A 17658-nucleotide genomic window follows, 5' to 3' on the forward strand; every position below is an offset into this window, starting at 1 on the left:
CCATACACTCCAGTAGAGAAAAAGCCTGCCATGCATTGTGCAACATTGATGGTGAAGGTCTCTGGATTTGCTGCCTACTGACGAGAAAAGTAAAGCTGAGAAACATGAGATGTGTAGATATAAAACCTACAAGTCAATTTATCAGCCGCTACCAGTACTGCGCTCAGAGTGCCGCAGTATGTCCTGCTCTGAGAAGTAGCTTGCTGTTCCAGGCATGAGCATTCAGGCACTGGGTGCCGGACTGAGAAGAAGAGAAAGGAAAAATGTTTTTAAAGTTTCAGTTGTTTTTATTGTTAGCTGGCGGATTATTCAGTAGTGAGACATTTTTTTGGGTTTGGAAAATACCAGGAACATTTGGTGAGAAGAGACAGGGTTTCTGGGAATAATTTGTTCCTTGTGGATCCTCACTATGGTCATATTTGTGGGGTGTGTATATGTGTAAAAAGAAAGGATTATATAAATACTGAATCGCATTGTTAATGTGATTATTCTGGATCATTAATAAACATAAGAAATCTATCAATATTAGGTCATTTTGCTGGTAGGCAAAATTTTTCTAGTCTTATTTGGAAACCCAGTTATTTAATGGCAAGACTTTCCTTCCAGTCCTTATTGTTTTTATAAGTTAAGAACATGTCACTTTTAAGTTGTTGTTTGTGTTTAATAGACATTTTGAATGACTACACCGTTTTTTTAGGGTAAGCACTGGTAATTTCAGATTTGATATACTATTGCCATCTTTCTGTTCCAGGCTTGTTACACCAACAGTGAATATATATAATGGTTTTCCCATGACCAAGTGGACGTTACTGTGAACCAGTTACTCTTCAGCAATTGTGACTGATATCCTGACATTTAATTTCTTTGTGGGTTGTCATAGTTTTCATGATGTGACAAAAACTTATGTATGTTAATATTGAATATTTTATTGTTGTTCAACCTGATATATTATCAGTGGAACAGAACAGGAGAGGTGATATTGGAGAAAACATTAAAGGTTTACTCAGAGGTAGCAGTGAGGTTGATGTTACTAGCAGAGATGATTTTGAACAATACTGCTAAAAAAAAAAAAATAGATCTAATGAGATTTGGGATGTTTTTTCAAAGTAGTCAGCATTAGTGTACCAGGGAGCGTTTGTAATGCCCAGAAGAATGTGCTGGTGGAGGGATCGGATTCCAGGCTAACCTTCAGTGGCTTTCAGTAGTTGACATAACACACACCTGTGTGTTCTCTTCTCTGACCTCAAAATTGTTTTGAAAAGCTTCTGACATCTGGAAGTGTGAAAAAAGAGCAGGTTTTGATTTGTTTTCTGACAAGTAGGAAAAATAAGTTCTAAATTTAGTGTTTTACCTATGTATGGTACTTGAAGTAAGAGCCTTGATTTATCTTACATCCTTCCAATCAACTGTGTAATAAAACCTCCAGGGTTCTAGGATAGATTAGCGTTTTTCTTAAACATTTTAACATGCTAGAGATAGAAATATGTATATATATTTACATGTAAAATAGTACCATGTGTTTCTTTTTCTTGGGAGGAGTCATTTTAGAAATGCTCAAAATAGTTAAATTGTTCGTGAGCAGAAATAGTGCTGATAAAGAAAACTGACCTAATTCAACTTTTCCTTTTACGTATTGATAGATAATAAAGCTTTCCTTGATAACATACATTTGCTCAGCATCAGTATTACTGTAAATATTGTCATATAAGAGAAAATATCAAGTATGGGTAAATTTCCTTTGAACTCACACTGCTCTGCCAATAACTTTGATAACTTGTTGGCCTTTTAAAATATAGGTTATAATATATATGTATATATTATAGTTATGTTAATATAAAATAAAGTGTTTAATGTTCTCATAGTTCAGCATCCTTGGTATCCTAGATCAATTTTTATTACATTCACAGATTTTTCTTTTCAAAATTAAGTTTCACTTTGTTTGGCATCAGAAACTTATTCTTTGTAATCTATTTAATTGAGTAGCTTCTGCTGTTTATCCTAAAATGTAGATAAATGGCTTTCAGCACACTGTTTATAGTTTAATAGTTCCTAAAGTGAGTCAACATTATCTGCTAGCGTCTACGTGTCATAACTAATGATCCCTCTGCTTATACTTTCTTTCTAGCGAGGAGACACTGAATTCTACAAAGGCAAGAGCCTGGCACAGTTGGGAGGTGGTGTTCAGGATGGCGCCTATTGGCTTTTTTTCCCTTATTGGTATGAAATGGGAAGAGAAGTATCTCCTTTACCACGATTTTAGCGTGCACAAAAGCTGTCACAAAGTGCTGTATTCTAGTGCTGTATTCACAAAGGGCTGGGTGAATTCACAAAGGGCTTTGTGAATATTCTAGTGCTGTATTCACAAAGGGCTGGGTGAAAAGATTTTAGAAATAGCTGTTAGAGTTATTTGTTTGCTTCCAGATTATCTGTCCAATTAATAATCAGCACAAATGTAATACTTCTCCGGTCAAGCTCTTTGATGTCATGATGGAGACAGGGAGCCACTGGGAAATTTTCATACTACTACCAAACAGGAACTATGGTTTTAATGATGAAAGCATATGTTTTTACTCTTCCAGGAAAGATGGAGAGAAAATAATTTTGTTACCTAATCATTTATCATACATTGGGCTTATTCATTCTGAAAGATCATCATGCTCTTTCCTTAGGGAAAACAAAACAAACAAACAGAACAAAACAAAAAACAACTAGGAGACTTTGTTCGTAATGAGGATCAACAGGCCTGGTGACCCTAATAGTTAAAGCGGACAATCTGTAATTCATGAAATAATAAGAGTTCTTGCCTTCCATACCAAATTATTTTCTGGTATTTTAGGTAGAGAATAGGGAATTTTGAAGGTAAATGTAGAGAATGGTTTCTTTATAGCTCAAGTACAAACTCTAACATTTTGGTAAAATATTTTGTTTGATGTCCTATGTTCTTGATGAGTGTTGAAAACTTTCTAACTGAAACGGCAACTTAATATAGCATTGTCCTTTATCCTATATTAGTATTATTATTGTTTGGGAGCACTTTGGTTATTTAAATGGAACGTGATTTAAGTATGTATTTCTTAACTTCTTGCTCTGATATTGAAATTTAAGATGATATACCCAACTTATCAAAATATTTCGCGGTGAAAAAATATAACATACCCAGATACATCTGCCTTATGTTGATATGGCTCAAAACACAGAAACATGTGAGGAAAGGGTTTATGAGAGGTAATTATTTTTCATGTAGAATCTTTGATTCAGGTTTTTTTGTTGTTCTTTTTTTGGTGTTCATTGTGAGGCCCTATATTTATTAAAAAGAGGAGGAAGGAAACATTTTGACCTAAGAATATGGGTGGGTACATTATTGGCATAAATGAGGAGATATAAATTGGGTAAGGTAAATAAAGAAGGAAAATTTAAAGGCAAAATCAATAAGGCTGTTCAGAGCCTGGGTCACTGAGTCTACTAGGCTTTATACAATTAAAAATAAAAAGTAAGATTGCTTTAGAGAACGTTTTAAAAATGAAGCCATTTGTTTATCAAAAAGGGACAGCTTGAGCAGCATCGGGCCAGAATGTTCTAAAGTGTGCCAGACACAGATTTCAGATAACACAATCATTATAATAACATAGTCTCAATTCAGACCTTTCTTCAGTGTTTCTGCCCAAAAGTCAGCAAGACTGTCCTTTGGCAACCTTATTCCTATAAATCAAAGCAAAGTGGATGGTGGTTCTGAGTCTCAGCACTATTTTAATGGCCAATTAAGTATAATTTCAGAAAAATAATTTTTTGTCTTAAATTATCAAGAGTGTATTATTATTGCGAATCATATACATACCCAGGACCTAATTCAATCATTCTGTTTTACTTTGGATGCACAAACGAGATTACGGAAATAGAATATTAACGTAACATTTTGTGACATACTTCCTAAATTTTTGTCCTCTTTCATTTGGCCTCAGAGTGTTATTTGAAATTTTGAATACAGTATTATCTCTAGTACTAATGTCCGTAAGGATGCCTGAATATATGGGAAAGTTATAAGACTTGTGAAATTCTGATGAGAGACAAAGTTTTTATGGATATAGTAATTTCTTTTGACCCTATTGCTCTTAATATATGTCATATGGAATTTTTCTAACATTTTTTATAGACTACTCAGCTTAACCAATAATTAGTATCTAATCAATGAAAACAAAAACAAAAAATAACAAAATAGTAAACATTTCCTTTATACATTTAAATTATATTTATATTTTGAAATTGATATATTTTCTTCATTTCAGCTCTTTTTGTTTATATAAATGAAATTTTTGTTGTTTTTTAACCATCTGCTGTTAGGAAAGGATATCTTTTTTTGGATAATGTTTTAGATTATTTATTTGAAATGGCATGGATACTAGCCTGGGAGACAGATGGTTTTGTGTTTATAGAGAGTGTTAAAGGAAAGAGAGGGAAAGTTTTGGTGTGAGGGAATGGTCGGCCCTTTTATGAGAAAAGAACAACGAGAAGGTAACTTCTATTCCACTCTCCCCAGTTCGATCTTAAGCTTTGTGAATGTAATGGTCATTTCTTCTTCATCTCTGTGAAACCAAAGTGCTTTGTAGACAGCCTTGTGTGTGATAAATATTCCTTAAATCATTTTGGACTTGCTAGCAATTTTATGCTAGGTTAAAATAAATATTTTATGCTGATTTAACCATACTATGTAACCATACATGGTTAATAGGATAGTTGGGTTTGAAATATAAACTTTACATAAAAAATTTAAAGAGTCAAGTGATATGGTGAATATAATAAAAAGATAAAATGAATGGTAATCATTTGGTTTTCAGTTCTCCCAACATTTTGAAAGGTTCCGCATTATAAAAGGAGTTTGACATTTAGTATAGGTAAACCTCTTTAAAGAAATATTTTTAAATGTATATGTAGCTGATCACTTTGTGAAATTGTGCTTATTTTGAAATGAACTTAAAAATTGCATGTTGAAATACCATTCTGAATGTCAAAGGGTAATATAAAAAAATAGGTTTCTAGATATTTAAATGTCATGTATTTGTCTGCCTTGCATATAATCAAAAGCAGCTTTTAACCATCTGGAAATGTTACATAATACACTGTGGTCAGTGACTTTTTTTCTGTTCTTTCTTTTTATTTATTTTTTTGATTCTAAAGTTTCCTTTCTCTTTTACCTTTCCACTGTCATATGCCATGTATCCTGAACATAGCTCAATGCCTGACCAGAATAATCTTTCTTGCCAGTTTATAATCAAAGGGAGTACTGAGAAAAACAGCTGAGCTGTATTAGGCAACCGCAGTCTGGACTGCATTTCTTAACTGCTGAATAACACATCACAGGTGCAGGATTAGTGCTGCCTATGGTGCTGGTCTTTTTAGTGGAAACCCCTAGCAATTCTGTGCCTCCTCCTCGTGTCTCATCCAAGGGAACCTGGCAACGATCTATCAAGCGTACAGAAATCAAAAGTGAGCAGTGGGAGAAGCTTTCTGTCTTACAGAGGCTGTTTTACCCCTGTCTAGAAAATGTAAGCAGATCAGTTAAGCCAATTCTGGCACACACACACACAAAAATGATAGAACTTAGTCTTTTTTGGCATAGAGGGTGAAATAGAACAATTCAAGAGGAATCAAACATTTTAGGCACAACCATCACATGGCAAGAAAATATGGTTTAGCCTCGCTCTCCCAGCAGTGTATAATTAAAGTTACCTTTAGACTACTAAAATTTTTACATACGTGGTTTTATCTTTTGTGTTTAGATGTGTTGAGGTAGGTAGGTATGTGTGCTTGCCTCTGCACACTTCTCAGCACTGTCATGGTTAAAATCAAGTGTTGTGGCTGTGTAAAGTCCTTGTGGGATAATTTAATCATTTGTAGTTTTGATGTTTTGAATTCTTCTGCTATCTATGAAATACAACTCTAAATTCACAGATTAGAAAAGTCAAGGTTGCTTTCTTGCAAATGTGGTTTTGATAACTACAAAAATATTTAAAAATATAAATTAATGATTTAAGTATTAGAACAAATGAATGTTTTGAAAATAGACTTACTAAGTCATTCACTTTTGATCAAGAAAGTTATAAATTGTTTTAGCAAGGTAAAGTCTACACTTAGAAAGGAAGGCAAATGTATTTTGAAAATTCACTAAATAATTTAAACATTTAGTAAGTCATTTTTGGTTATCTTGTCTTAGAAAACTTTTTTATGAAGCATAACACATAAATGTAAACAAAGCCATGTAGATAACACTGCAGGTTTTGAACAGTTGTTTATTTAGTTTATGTTTTTTTTTTCTTAAAACTCTATAATGGCATTCAAATATCAGATTTTGTTTTAATTCATTTTGTTGCTGGTTATCATTATTCCAAATTGTTTAATCAGAGATAGACCTTTAAGTTCATTGGTGATGATAGTAGTTGATAATAGTATATTCTAAGTTTTTTTAAAAAATATGTGTATATTCTATGTATTTTATGCCTCAAACATTTGAAATACCAATATACAAAGGGTGCCAAAAATATATATACACAGTTTAAGAAAGATAAATTCTGTATTAAATTTGTAATGCTCAATATATACTGATAACAAAAGATGAATACAAGTCATATGTATACATTTTTTTGGCACCCCCAGTATTTGTATTTTTAGGTCAATACACACTTTTACTAAGGTATCCTTTAACGATTATCCAATTAGAGGATGCAGAAAGGTTTAGAAACAGCATTTTAGGAGAGATCCTAAATGCTTTTCAGGTTTTTTCTTTAGGGAAAAAGAATAGCATGGATGTGATGATTTGGTTTCTGATCTGTCTGGCTTCAGTGTCACGTCTCTTCTTTACATATATGAGTGTTCAAAGTAGATTTACACATCAAGCTGTCTTGGGAGTGCTTTGCAAAACCCTCGAGTAAGTTTTGGTGTGGGGGCAAGTTGAACATCGCCTTTGATTAGCTTCAGAACTCTGTGAAGCAAAGCCTTGATAGAAACGTCACTGAGTAAAACCACAGCTCCTGGCTTGGCCGTCTGCCAAGTCCTAGTTGAGTCTCTGACATGATTGTCAGAGACCATAGTTCAGTTTCTTTTCCAACAATGTGGATTTAAATAGACACATTAAGTATTTTAACATACTGAGAAATTTTTAATTGTTAATCATTCTATCAGCAGTGATTATGCTATTTTATGAATACAGATTCAGTTTGATGTTAAATTATCTTTAAACATCGTGGCTACTTGCTTGTCAAGTTTCTTATCTCTTATATTGATGCTTTTATTAAACTACTTATATCCATATTGTGTTTAGAGTATTTTCAAAGATTTTAAATTTATTTGAATATTTTGGTTGCGTTTCTCCAAATTCAAAAGCATATTAAAACCTGAGGGAAAGGCTCACTGCTGTTTGGTATACCTTTAAAGAGTATAAATGTGATGTCCAAAGAACTATATTTGCTATCATAATCAATTTTATGCTTACTCAGGCTCATAATTCTGTATTAGCTACAAAAGAAATAAATATAAATGTATAGGTTGTCGGTTCACATTTATGTAATATATAATCTTTTCGTGGTTTGCTCAAGTCATGTTCTACTATCTCATACAATAAAACACTTGAATGATTGCTGCTTCCACTTTTTATCCAGGTGTTTTGGGGTCTCTTGGCAGGGCTTTTATGATGTAAAATGTTGAAAACATGATTATCCTGCCGAACCTGAGTGATGTGGTAATGTGGATGTGTGAGTATGGTGAAAAGAGAAACAATTGTCAGTAAATGGAAACGTGTAGAAATATGGTATGATAAAAGCCCTAGTTTCTGTAGAGAGCCAGCACATCTCCAACATTTTAAAACTGAATGTGTTTTTCTTAAGCTACTCAATAGTGTCAACAATGAGCCACTGAAATGAAAAACAGTCTGTCTCCCTGGTTTGGGTGCTTATGTTTTCCATAATAAATTGTGGTTGATTACTGCCACCCATAATAATCTTTCCTCCCATGCACTCCCACCTAGGACTTGCTTATATTTGACAATTATATGTGGCATTGTGACATCTATTTTATTGTTTTCATGTACAATTTTTGGTTTTCCATATGTAGTTGATTTGTCTCACGATGTTCCACATGTAGATGATTTGTCTCACCAGCAAGATTGTGATTTTATTGAGGGTACGTCAAGTGCTCTAGGCCATTGTGTTATGTAGACGGAATGGATTTAATGACTATTGGCTAAATAAATGAATGTACTACGAGGAAAAAGAAAACTAAGTATATTAGTCAGCCTTGAACAAACTTGCAGTGTTTTTTGAAACCAAAAGGCTCTATATTTTCATAGACTTTTTGTTCACAGTGATGAATCTATTAGGTTGGTGCAAAATTAAGTTGTGGTTTAAAAGGTTGAAAAAAAATTGCAAAAATTGAAATTACTTTTGCACCAACCTAATAGAAAGAAAAGGGACAGTAAAAGTAAAATGAAGCAATAGAAAAGGGAATTGAAGAGGAAGAGAAATCAGGAAGAGAGAAAGAGTACAGGAAAAGAAGAAAAGAAAAAGAAGTAGAAATGTATAGGAGATGAAGAAGTAGGGACTAAAGGAACAAAAAAAAAATTGTGGTAGGAAGAGAAAAATCTAAAGAATGAAAAAAAAAATGAATAGTAAACTTAAGCAGACCAGAAAACAACAATTTAGTGTTATTCACTCTTACTATGTGCAAGGAACTGTGTGGTTAGTGCTTTCCTTGGAATATTTCATCAGTTCTCAAAGCAAACCAATGAGTGCTGCCACTCTCCACATCCTCTGTAAGGAAGTTTAAGTGACTTGCTAAGGCCACAGAGAAGGGAAATAGCTGAGCTAGGTTTTGAACTGTTTTTTCTGTTTTACCCTATGTTTTGGTCAAGTCTGGGTCCACTGCTCGGTGACCATACCGGATCTTGGTTCCTCACCTGATATTATATCCCCCTCCATAGCATGCCCAGAAACTTACCACCAGCACTCTCCCTTGTCCTCTTTCCTCTGACTCCTGAAATTCTCGAAGGAGAAAGATTTCTGTGCAAGTAACATCAGAGTTAATAATATAAAGTCTACACCTCCCTTTTAATACATACGATTTTTGCTTTGGTATTTTTGAATCAAAATTGTATTTATATTTTCTTGCTGTTCAAAAGAATTTAGGCACATATCCCAACTTTTTATTAATCATTTGGTTTTATGTTGTTCATATATAAGTGTGTGTGTGTGTGTGTGTGTGTGTGTATAAGTTTTTGTTGGAAACAACATAGAAAATTTATTTCAAAATGTCTTAGTGAAATGAAAGAGGGTTAAGTAATGAAAACTGAGTAAACTCAATAGACAGTAAATTAAATCATTACACTGAGTTGAATGATTCAGGGTTTAAGTGATGAAAATAAAAATGATTTAAGCCCACTATTTAAAGTCACTAAAAGTTATTTTAAAAATTAATATTGTTTTTAAGCTCTGATTCAAGTTTTATTCCTGTGTATTATAGACTTGTTTTAACCAATGTATTTAAACCAGTTTTGGTTGAGAAAGGAAATGGGCATTGATTCACATTATTTATTAATCATGACAATATGGATAAGTGTAGAATGGATCACTCCCAATGCATTGCTGGCCAGTTCAGTACTTCCAAATTTTCTTCCACTAATCATCTACCCAAAATACTTAAATGTAAACTAGTGTGATAAAAATTTCAATTTCTCTTCTTGCTGCTTGCCTGCCCTCTGGTGTAGAGGGGTAGAATAGTGAAGATACTCAAAATTTTGTTAACTTTTGAGATATTCAGAAAGCTAAAAAAAGCAAAAAGGAAAATAGATAACTAGTAGATCCTGTGGTACAAAATAATTGTCTTCTTTCAATGAATTTTGAACATTCGTTCATTTCTAAGCACATTGTGTATTGCTATTTAATTTTCCTTAAATTACCTCTGTTCATATTGTTCTCTATGTGGTTTAATGTGGCAGTGGATTCTGATATTCTCTTCACTATGACATACAAAACAATGTTTTATACCAAAAAGTTTAAATGTTTTATTTATGGTATTTTTGAAGCGATTAGGATGTTACTGAGAAAAAGTAATTAAAATTAAATATAGCTGAAACATACTTTAGGATGAATATGGAAGTTAAAATTCATTTGTTGCAGAGTTGTAATCATATTGTATTTTTTATTTTACATTTTACTTTTGTTCTTCCCTGTTTTCTGATTGTTCTGTAAAAATCATATGGGAGAGTCCATATTAATATAAAAATATAGAAATGTTTTAAAAATAAACTCATTTATTGAGTATATACAATGAGTTATTTCCAGTTCTTTCGTATAAAATTTAACACATATAAAATTTCTTTCATATAAAATGTATGCTGTTTATACCAGGCTTCCAGCTAATAACTGTCCACTAGTGACAAATAAGCAGTTTAAAGAAACTCTGCCTTATTTCCTAACTTATACAAGAAGATAAGCCTTAGAAAACTTATATATAACTATATATAAATATATACAAAATAGCTGGAAACATGTATAAAATTGTGACATAAATCCAAGAAAAATTATTCAAGATTTTCAAGAAAATTAACTTTTTATTTAACCTTTGTAGTTGAATAGAAGTTACATTATTGCATGCTGATCATTAGGTTATTTCATGAAATTTGATTAATTTTTCTAGAAATCTATAAATCTATCTCATATTTATATATGAAAATCATAAGGAATATAATTTAGTTGTAATTCATTAAGGGCACATACACATACATACACATGTCTGGAAATAATTTTGTGGTTCATTTGTTCCCTAAATACATGGTTGTCCTCTGAAAAAAATGAGAACCAGTTTTAGACGGGCTTCCACATGCTATATGCTTTTTTTCCTTGGTAATTTGGATAGTAAACTATCCGGGTTAACTGTAATGTAACCAGCTAAGCTAACCGGGCAGCATCTGAAGTGTGGGGATTCATACTATCAAGCTCAAGATTGATCATGAGATAGAGAGAAATAGACAGAGAAAGGCAGAGAGATAGAGGGAGAAGGGAGAGTAGAAGAGAGGAAGGAAACTGAAATATGGAATGAGCCCCTAAAGAGTGATTTATCCAGTATAGCATTTATTCCTAAGAAATTTCTAGACAGTGATTTTTCTCAGTTGATTTTCCCTACATTTTTTCTGTCAGGTTTATTTATAATTCTGTCATTAAATGTTTAAAAAAAAAAACAAAATTGCCTAAAATCCTATTGGGAAAAATAATCAATTTTCTTGAAATTCAACTTAATTAAGTAGAAACCAGTCACTATTTAGCTTTCCTTGGTATAAACATTTTTTTTAAGGTTTAACTTACTGATTTAGAAAATACAATATACTATATACTTAATGTTTCTTTAATGGTTAGTCATGTTCCACTTGTTTTCCATGATTAGTTTCTTTCAAATAAAATTTAACACAAAATCAAATAACATTTATAAACATTTATAACATTAATAAAAATCAAGATGTTACATTATTTGAATGGCTGACTAAATCAGACTTTATTATCTCTTAAAGTATGCTTTTCTCCTATTTCAAATGGAAGGATACTAAAAATATAATAAAATGTGAAAATGCATTTTAATAATTATTTTAATCAGACAGCTGATATTGAGGATGTATCTTCATTATTATTGCTCTGGATGGTCACATTTGTCATAAATATTTATCTTTGTCTTTCCTTCTTGCTCTTATTTCAGCATCATTATTATCTGGCTAAATTCATGTTTTTATAAAATGATTATTCTTTGTATACTTGAATGCATGTAAATTGGCTTTCTTCATGCCTTCGCTGATGTGGTCTGTCTTGTTTTTGATCCAAAATGCCTCACGTGCAGTATGACTTTATATTAAAGTAATCATTTTATAAATCCCTTTTCATTATTATAATAGTAGATAGACAGTCCAGTCCCCTTTTTTCAAATGTGCACTAGCCCTTAATAAGATCTTATAATCTTTCTTTTTAACAATGTTCTCAATTTTTAAGGTGAGTCTGATCAGATTGTTTCATTCTGCTGCTGCTGCTTCTCTTCCCCTTTGTCTGTTAATCTCCAAATTATCACCCAATTACTCTAGTTTTATCTGGTGATTGGAAATATTGTGAACTAGGTGATAATGATTTTCATTTCACAGGGAATTAAACACACATAGATTAATTGACTCTTAAGTACAATTGCACAATTTTACATAAGTTATTCCCTTGATTTGATTATTTTGACAGAAGCAAGTGAAGAACTCTCCACAGTGTCTCAGATTTGCATTTAATCATCCACTTACTTGATAACACTAATTAAAAGCAATCATTTTCTCATCTTATTACTTTTACTTGTTCAGGTCACATTGTCTGAAGCCAACTTTACGTGCTCATTCAGGATGTCGTCTAACTCAGCTTATAGAAATCCTTTCTCTATTATGACCTAGCAATGCTTTTCTTATCTTTTTGTTCTTGTATATGTGTCTGGTAAAATAGTATATATTTTGACTACATGTTAAAATGGTAAGTAATTTTAGAAAGATTATGCAACAATATTTCATGTTCACAATCTTTATAGAAAGAATGGCTCTTACTTGACTTGTCTAGTGTTTGAGAGCCAGGATTTGTCTGTAAAGGTTACTTGGAGCTACCAGACTCAGGTATCTTTCCTTAATAATAACTGAAGTAATTAATTCTACAAAATACCAGGAAATGGATTGTTGATAACTTACAATACAGAATGAGGTGTGTAGATTTACCACACTCTAAAGTACACATGCATGAAACACATACAACATGGTAAACCAAATATGGATTTAGTATTAATACCAAGCCCTGTTTATTGGTCCTGTGATGAATCCGAAAATGAAGATTGGGTAGGAAAGTTCCTTTTCCTTGGTTGTTGTTTTTTTTCCTAGTTCTTTATTCATTAATACTCTTCATTCCACATCAGGATATGAGAGTAATTACTTCCCTATTTTAAACTGAGAAGCAATTTGCAGGTGTTTTTAAATAACTCCAGCTATGATATGTCTGTTGTTACTCCATAGATTCATGCTGATGTAGAAACAGGAGTTATGGCCCTTATGAATGCAAAGTGAACATTTCATGATGCAAAATTTAATATTCCCTGACAGAGATAATTATATTTTTCTACAAGAAGCATGGTTTTTATATATTTCATCAATATCCTTATAGATATGAATTCTTCTAGACGTTTAACACACACACACACACACAGTGCACACACAAGCTACAGTGGGATCATCATGAGATATTATTTTATAACTTGCTATTTTTTGTCTTAACATAGTCTAAAGAGGCTTATTTAAAATAAAATAAAAATGTGTTCTCCCAACTTCTCTCTCTCCTATAGCAACTATACCAATGCCTCTTGCATTCTTTCTTTTGGTATTTTCCTCCATATGTCTAAATAAATAATTGTACTGCTACCTCTTGATGATTCAGTGGTAGCCATCACTTTTGACCTTCCACTATTGAAGATGAGGATTTAGCTTTCTTTTACGGCCTTCATCCCACTACATACACATATATTAATATTTCTATCCTCCATCCTTTATATATTAGGCATTTAAATGTTATTTGTTTTCTTGGTTTTTTATGTTCCCATCACTAATTCATTTCTGAACTTTCAATTAGTTTAAATGTAAAATATATATGAGTTATTCTATTCATTTCAACTTGTTGGAGCTCTCTCTCCTAAAGTCTTTTGACTTGCCTTCAACCAGGCCTGGTTGTTCCTTAGGTCCAATGCATAGTTCTCACCTTATTAATCCACTTGTACCATTATCTTGAGAGTATTCTTCACCTTTCTCTTGGGTTGGGTCTCCTATTAGCAGGAATGTATTTTATTTTTTTTATTCATACTTTCCTTTGGATGGAGCATATCCCCCAATCTGAGAAAGGTACATGGGAGGTAAATTTTTGATAACTTGAAAATCTTAAAATGCTTTTTTCCTATCCTCATATTTGATTTATAATTTGCCCAGATACTGCTTTCTCTCTCACTCTTGATCTCTCTCTATATAAAAACTTAGGGTCTCCTTTTTCCTCTTATAACATTTTGCATAACATACCTTGGTATGGGTCTATTCTTGTACTTTATGGGTTCTTTCAAACTAGAAAATCATAATTTTTTGTATGGGAAGCTTGCATGATTTATTGGATGATTTTTCTCCATTCTGTTTCATCAAGTCTCTCTTTCTAGAACTATTGTTTTTCAGATATTAAATTTCCTGGATTGACGCTTTAATTTATTTAACTTTTCATGTCTGTTTCTCTCTACTTTATGAGAGATTACCTAATCTTTATCTTTCAATTTACCTGCTGAGATTTTCATTTACACAATCATATTTTTAGAGTTCCTTATTTGTCATTACCTTCTTTATAACAACACATTCTTGTTTCATTGATGCTATATATTTTTATAAAGCTGAGAGTATTAGTAATAGTTTCTAAGGTTTATTTACTTTTATATAGTTTCTTTCAAGGGGCTTTTGTCTGTGTATATGTTTTGTTCTTGGTCTTTGATGTCTGAGGCTTTCTTCATATATATATCTATTGACCCTGAATTAGTGGCTTATGTATATGAGAATGAAGCACTATGAAAGCTGATTGGAAGCTCTGTGCACATGGGTAGAACTTTTCACCAGTGGGCCTCATGGTAGGATAATATTGCAGGGCTGTTTCACTGACAAATTCTCAGTATCCCTACCTTTAAATATTTTAGTTTTCATGACCTTGTCAGATTCCTGAGTAAAGAAAGTATGAGCCAGGCTGCATTGAGTTCTGGAAGCCCTGCAGGGGACAGGGGGGAATGGAAGGAGTCAACATCCAGTGTAAATATTCACTGAGTGTTTGCAGGAAGGTGGTACCCCTGCTCACCTCTATGCTTCGTTTCCTGTAGTTCTTCAAAATGATGGTAAAAACGGTAAACAAGGAAAACATCTCTGTAATGTACATATCAGATTTATCCTTCCAGTCTTATGCAGGGTGGGGAAGGGAGGTTTACTAGCCTGTAGGGACTGTGAAAGGGTAGCTGAAGTTCTCATGTCTTCTAAACTAGATTTAAGCCTCCTTCTGTTTTCAATACTCCCTAAACTCTTACTTTTGAAAGTAACTGGTGGTACCACTCTGGAGCCTTTTGGGTTTGAGTGGCAGAATGATTTTGCTTCTTGGCTTCTGTCTACCTTTGGCTTAGGATCAGCATTCTTGGCTTTGTTTCTTCAGTTTCTTAATGTCCTTCTGCTTTCCAGGTTTTTATCACTAGGGTCTTCTTTGATCTCTTTTATATTGTAGGTTAATTTTTTAGCCCCCTTTCCTGTTATTGAGTGGGATTTCATAATTAAGATATCATGTAAATGTACCCTTTTCAACAAAAATTATATTTCAGTATTCTTGCTTGTCAATAAATATATTTCTACATCAGCATTTTAATGGCTACATAGGAATCTCATTTTAGAGATCTAACTTATCTCCTTATATTATACTCCTTATATTATATCTCCTTATATTATATTATATCTAACTTATATTGTTTTAAACATGGGTTGTTATAAGCAATATTGCAAAGAACATTCTTAGAGCTGAATTTTATATTTTGTAATTGAAATAAATTTGAAATGTGAAAAATTCATGGCTCCTTTAAAAGGTTTCTTACAAAATGGCATCCTATTTCCAATAGTATGAGGATGTTTCCTTTCTCGTGTAGACCATTCTGTATAAGCATTTCAATTAATAAATTTACCCATCAAATGGTAAATTCTGTATATGTTTAATTTATCCTACTTACAGGCTGTGCCTGGAACAGGGTAGGCACCCAATACATATTTGCTAAGTAGACAAATGCATAATAAATCAATTTTTATTATTTAAAACTTCAAAGAGAAAAGGTGTGGTATGGAAGGAAGCAGGGTGTAAGTTTTAAATATCTTATTTTCATCACTTTGTGTTACGTTGAGGTAATTCAGGTCATAAGGTTAGTAATATTGAGAACCAGAATTCAACTGATGAGCTTAACATAGAGAAAAAATCACAAAAAATCATCACAGATCTTTTTCTAAAAGTATCACTGATTGATGTAACCAGTGCCTGGGGACATCTATTTGCATATAAAGTAACACATGCACATGGTACACATCTATCGTGTCTATTGCACTGTGACCAAGAATTTTTTAGCCCCACAATCTTTTCGATAATAATTTTGTTGAAATTTTATTTAATTATAGGCAACCTGGATGTTGTGAGAAAGGCTTTAAATCAAACATTGTGCTCAGGGTGACAGTTTGTATGGTGACAGTTATGAGAGCTTTTATCCCAGTGCCAGAAATACAATAGGTATCAACGCATGCCCCCTTCTCAGGCATCATTATTTTCTAAAAGTACTAGCAAAGAAGGAAAATATGAAAACTATCTTAGTGCTGTGTCACCCTATGTTAATGAAACATTGTCTTACTATATAAAGTGTGAAAAAAAAAGGTATAATATTAGCTAACATTTGTCAAGTTTTACTGTGTAAAATACACATTCTAAGCTCTGGACGTGAGGTAGGTGCTCCATTTTATGGGTAAGAAAATGAGAACCTGTTTTGTTTAATTCTTTAATTATCATTACTTAATATTTTATTTGATGTCACATTGTTCTTCAGAAAAAAGACTTTGGGCAAATAAACTCTTACTCCTTCTTCTTTTCAGCAAACTTCCTTGGTAACATGCTTTTGCGAAGTTCAGGAAAATTAAATGTGGGCACTAAGAAAGAGGATGGTGAGAGTACAGCCCCCACCCCTCGTCCAAAGATCTTGCGTTGTAAATGCCACCATCACTGTCCAGAAGACTCGGTCAACAATATTTGCAGGTTGGTCATACAATTATTTAAAACTAGTTTTAACAGAAACTCATACTTTTTTAACTATGCAACTGTAGGCTAGCGTTTCCGAGAGCATGTTTGGGGGATTAGTGCCTAACACCACTAACACTCAGAGCTGTACCTGTATTGATATGTGTTTTGCCCTGAAATGGTTCTCTGAGACTCTTCTTCCTTCTTCCAAACATCACACACATACAGAAACACAGAGCACAGGTCCCAGGCTCCTGGAGCAAAAACCAATTATTTTCTTTGAAAAGACCTGGTCTCCACAATAAATTCAATACAGAGTATCAGAATTTTTTTTTTTTTAACCATTCATCATGATGATAGTGTTATTGTTTTGGAAAGAGCCCCTTAGCTGCTAGGAATATTCATGGACTGCCTGTGGGAAGCAGTCTAATGACAGAGCTTGTGTGAGTCCATCTGACGTAGGAAAGCTATCGGCAGAGTACTAGACAATAAGCTTCTTAGTAGATAATCATGTTTGTATGCGTTCTAGTATTTGAAACTGGACTACTGGCCTCTTTCTTCCTTATACATTTTCATGCAGCAACATCCATTTTGTTGGTCTAAAGCTGCATTTACTCCCAGGGCGAGGACAATAGAGGCATAGCCTGAGGCCAGAGTGTGCCCAGGGAGAAATGGCTGAGTTAACCAAACAAATGCAGATCTCAGAAGTTAAAATATCAGAGAAGCAGAATCTGCTTCAAGAAGGCTAATGGACCCAAATGAGGAGATGGGTTGCCAGGTTTGTAGTCCAGGCATAATA

General features: G+C 33.0%; 1 protein-coding gene across 5 annotated transcripts in view; it reads left to right on the top strand.

The window, feature by feature from the left end:
- Positions 1 to 17658, top strand: part of BMPR1B (bone morphogenetic protein receptor type 1B) — a 368296-nt gene that overhangs the window by 303880 nt on the left and 46758 nt on the right. For all 5 annotated transcript variants that reach the window (XM_033106682.1, XM_033106685.1, XM_033106686.1 and 2 more), the window contains one exon: positions 16718 to 16877. In XM_033106682.1, the coding sequence (XP_032962573.1) occupies positions 16718 to 16877 (160 nt within the window). The remainder of the gene's footprint in view (positions 1 to 16717; positions 16878 to 17658) is intronic.

The sequence above is a fragment of the Rhinolophus ferrumequinum genome, chromosome 5 (assembly GCF_004115265.2).
Source record: "Rhinolophus ferrumequinum isolate MPI-CBG mRhiFer1 chromosome 5, mRhiFer1_v1.p, whole genome shotgun sequence".
NCBI lineage: Eukaryota > Metazoa > Chordata > Mammalia > Chiroptera > Rhinolophidae > Rhinolophus > Rhinolophus ferrumequinum.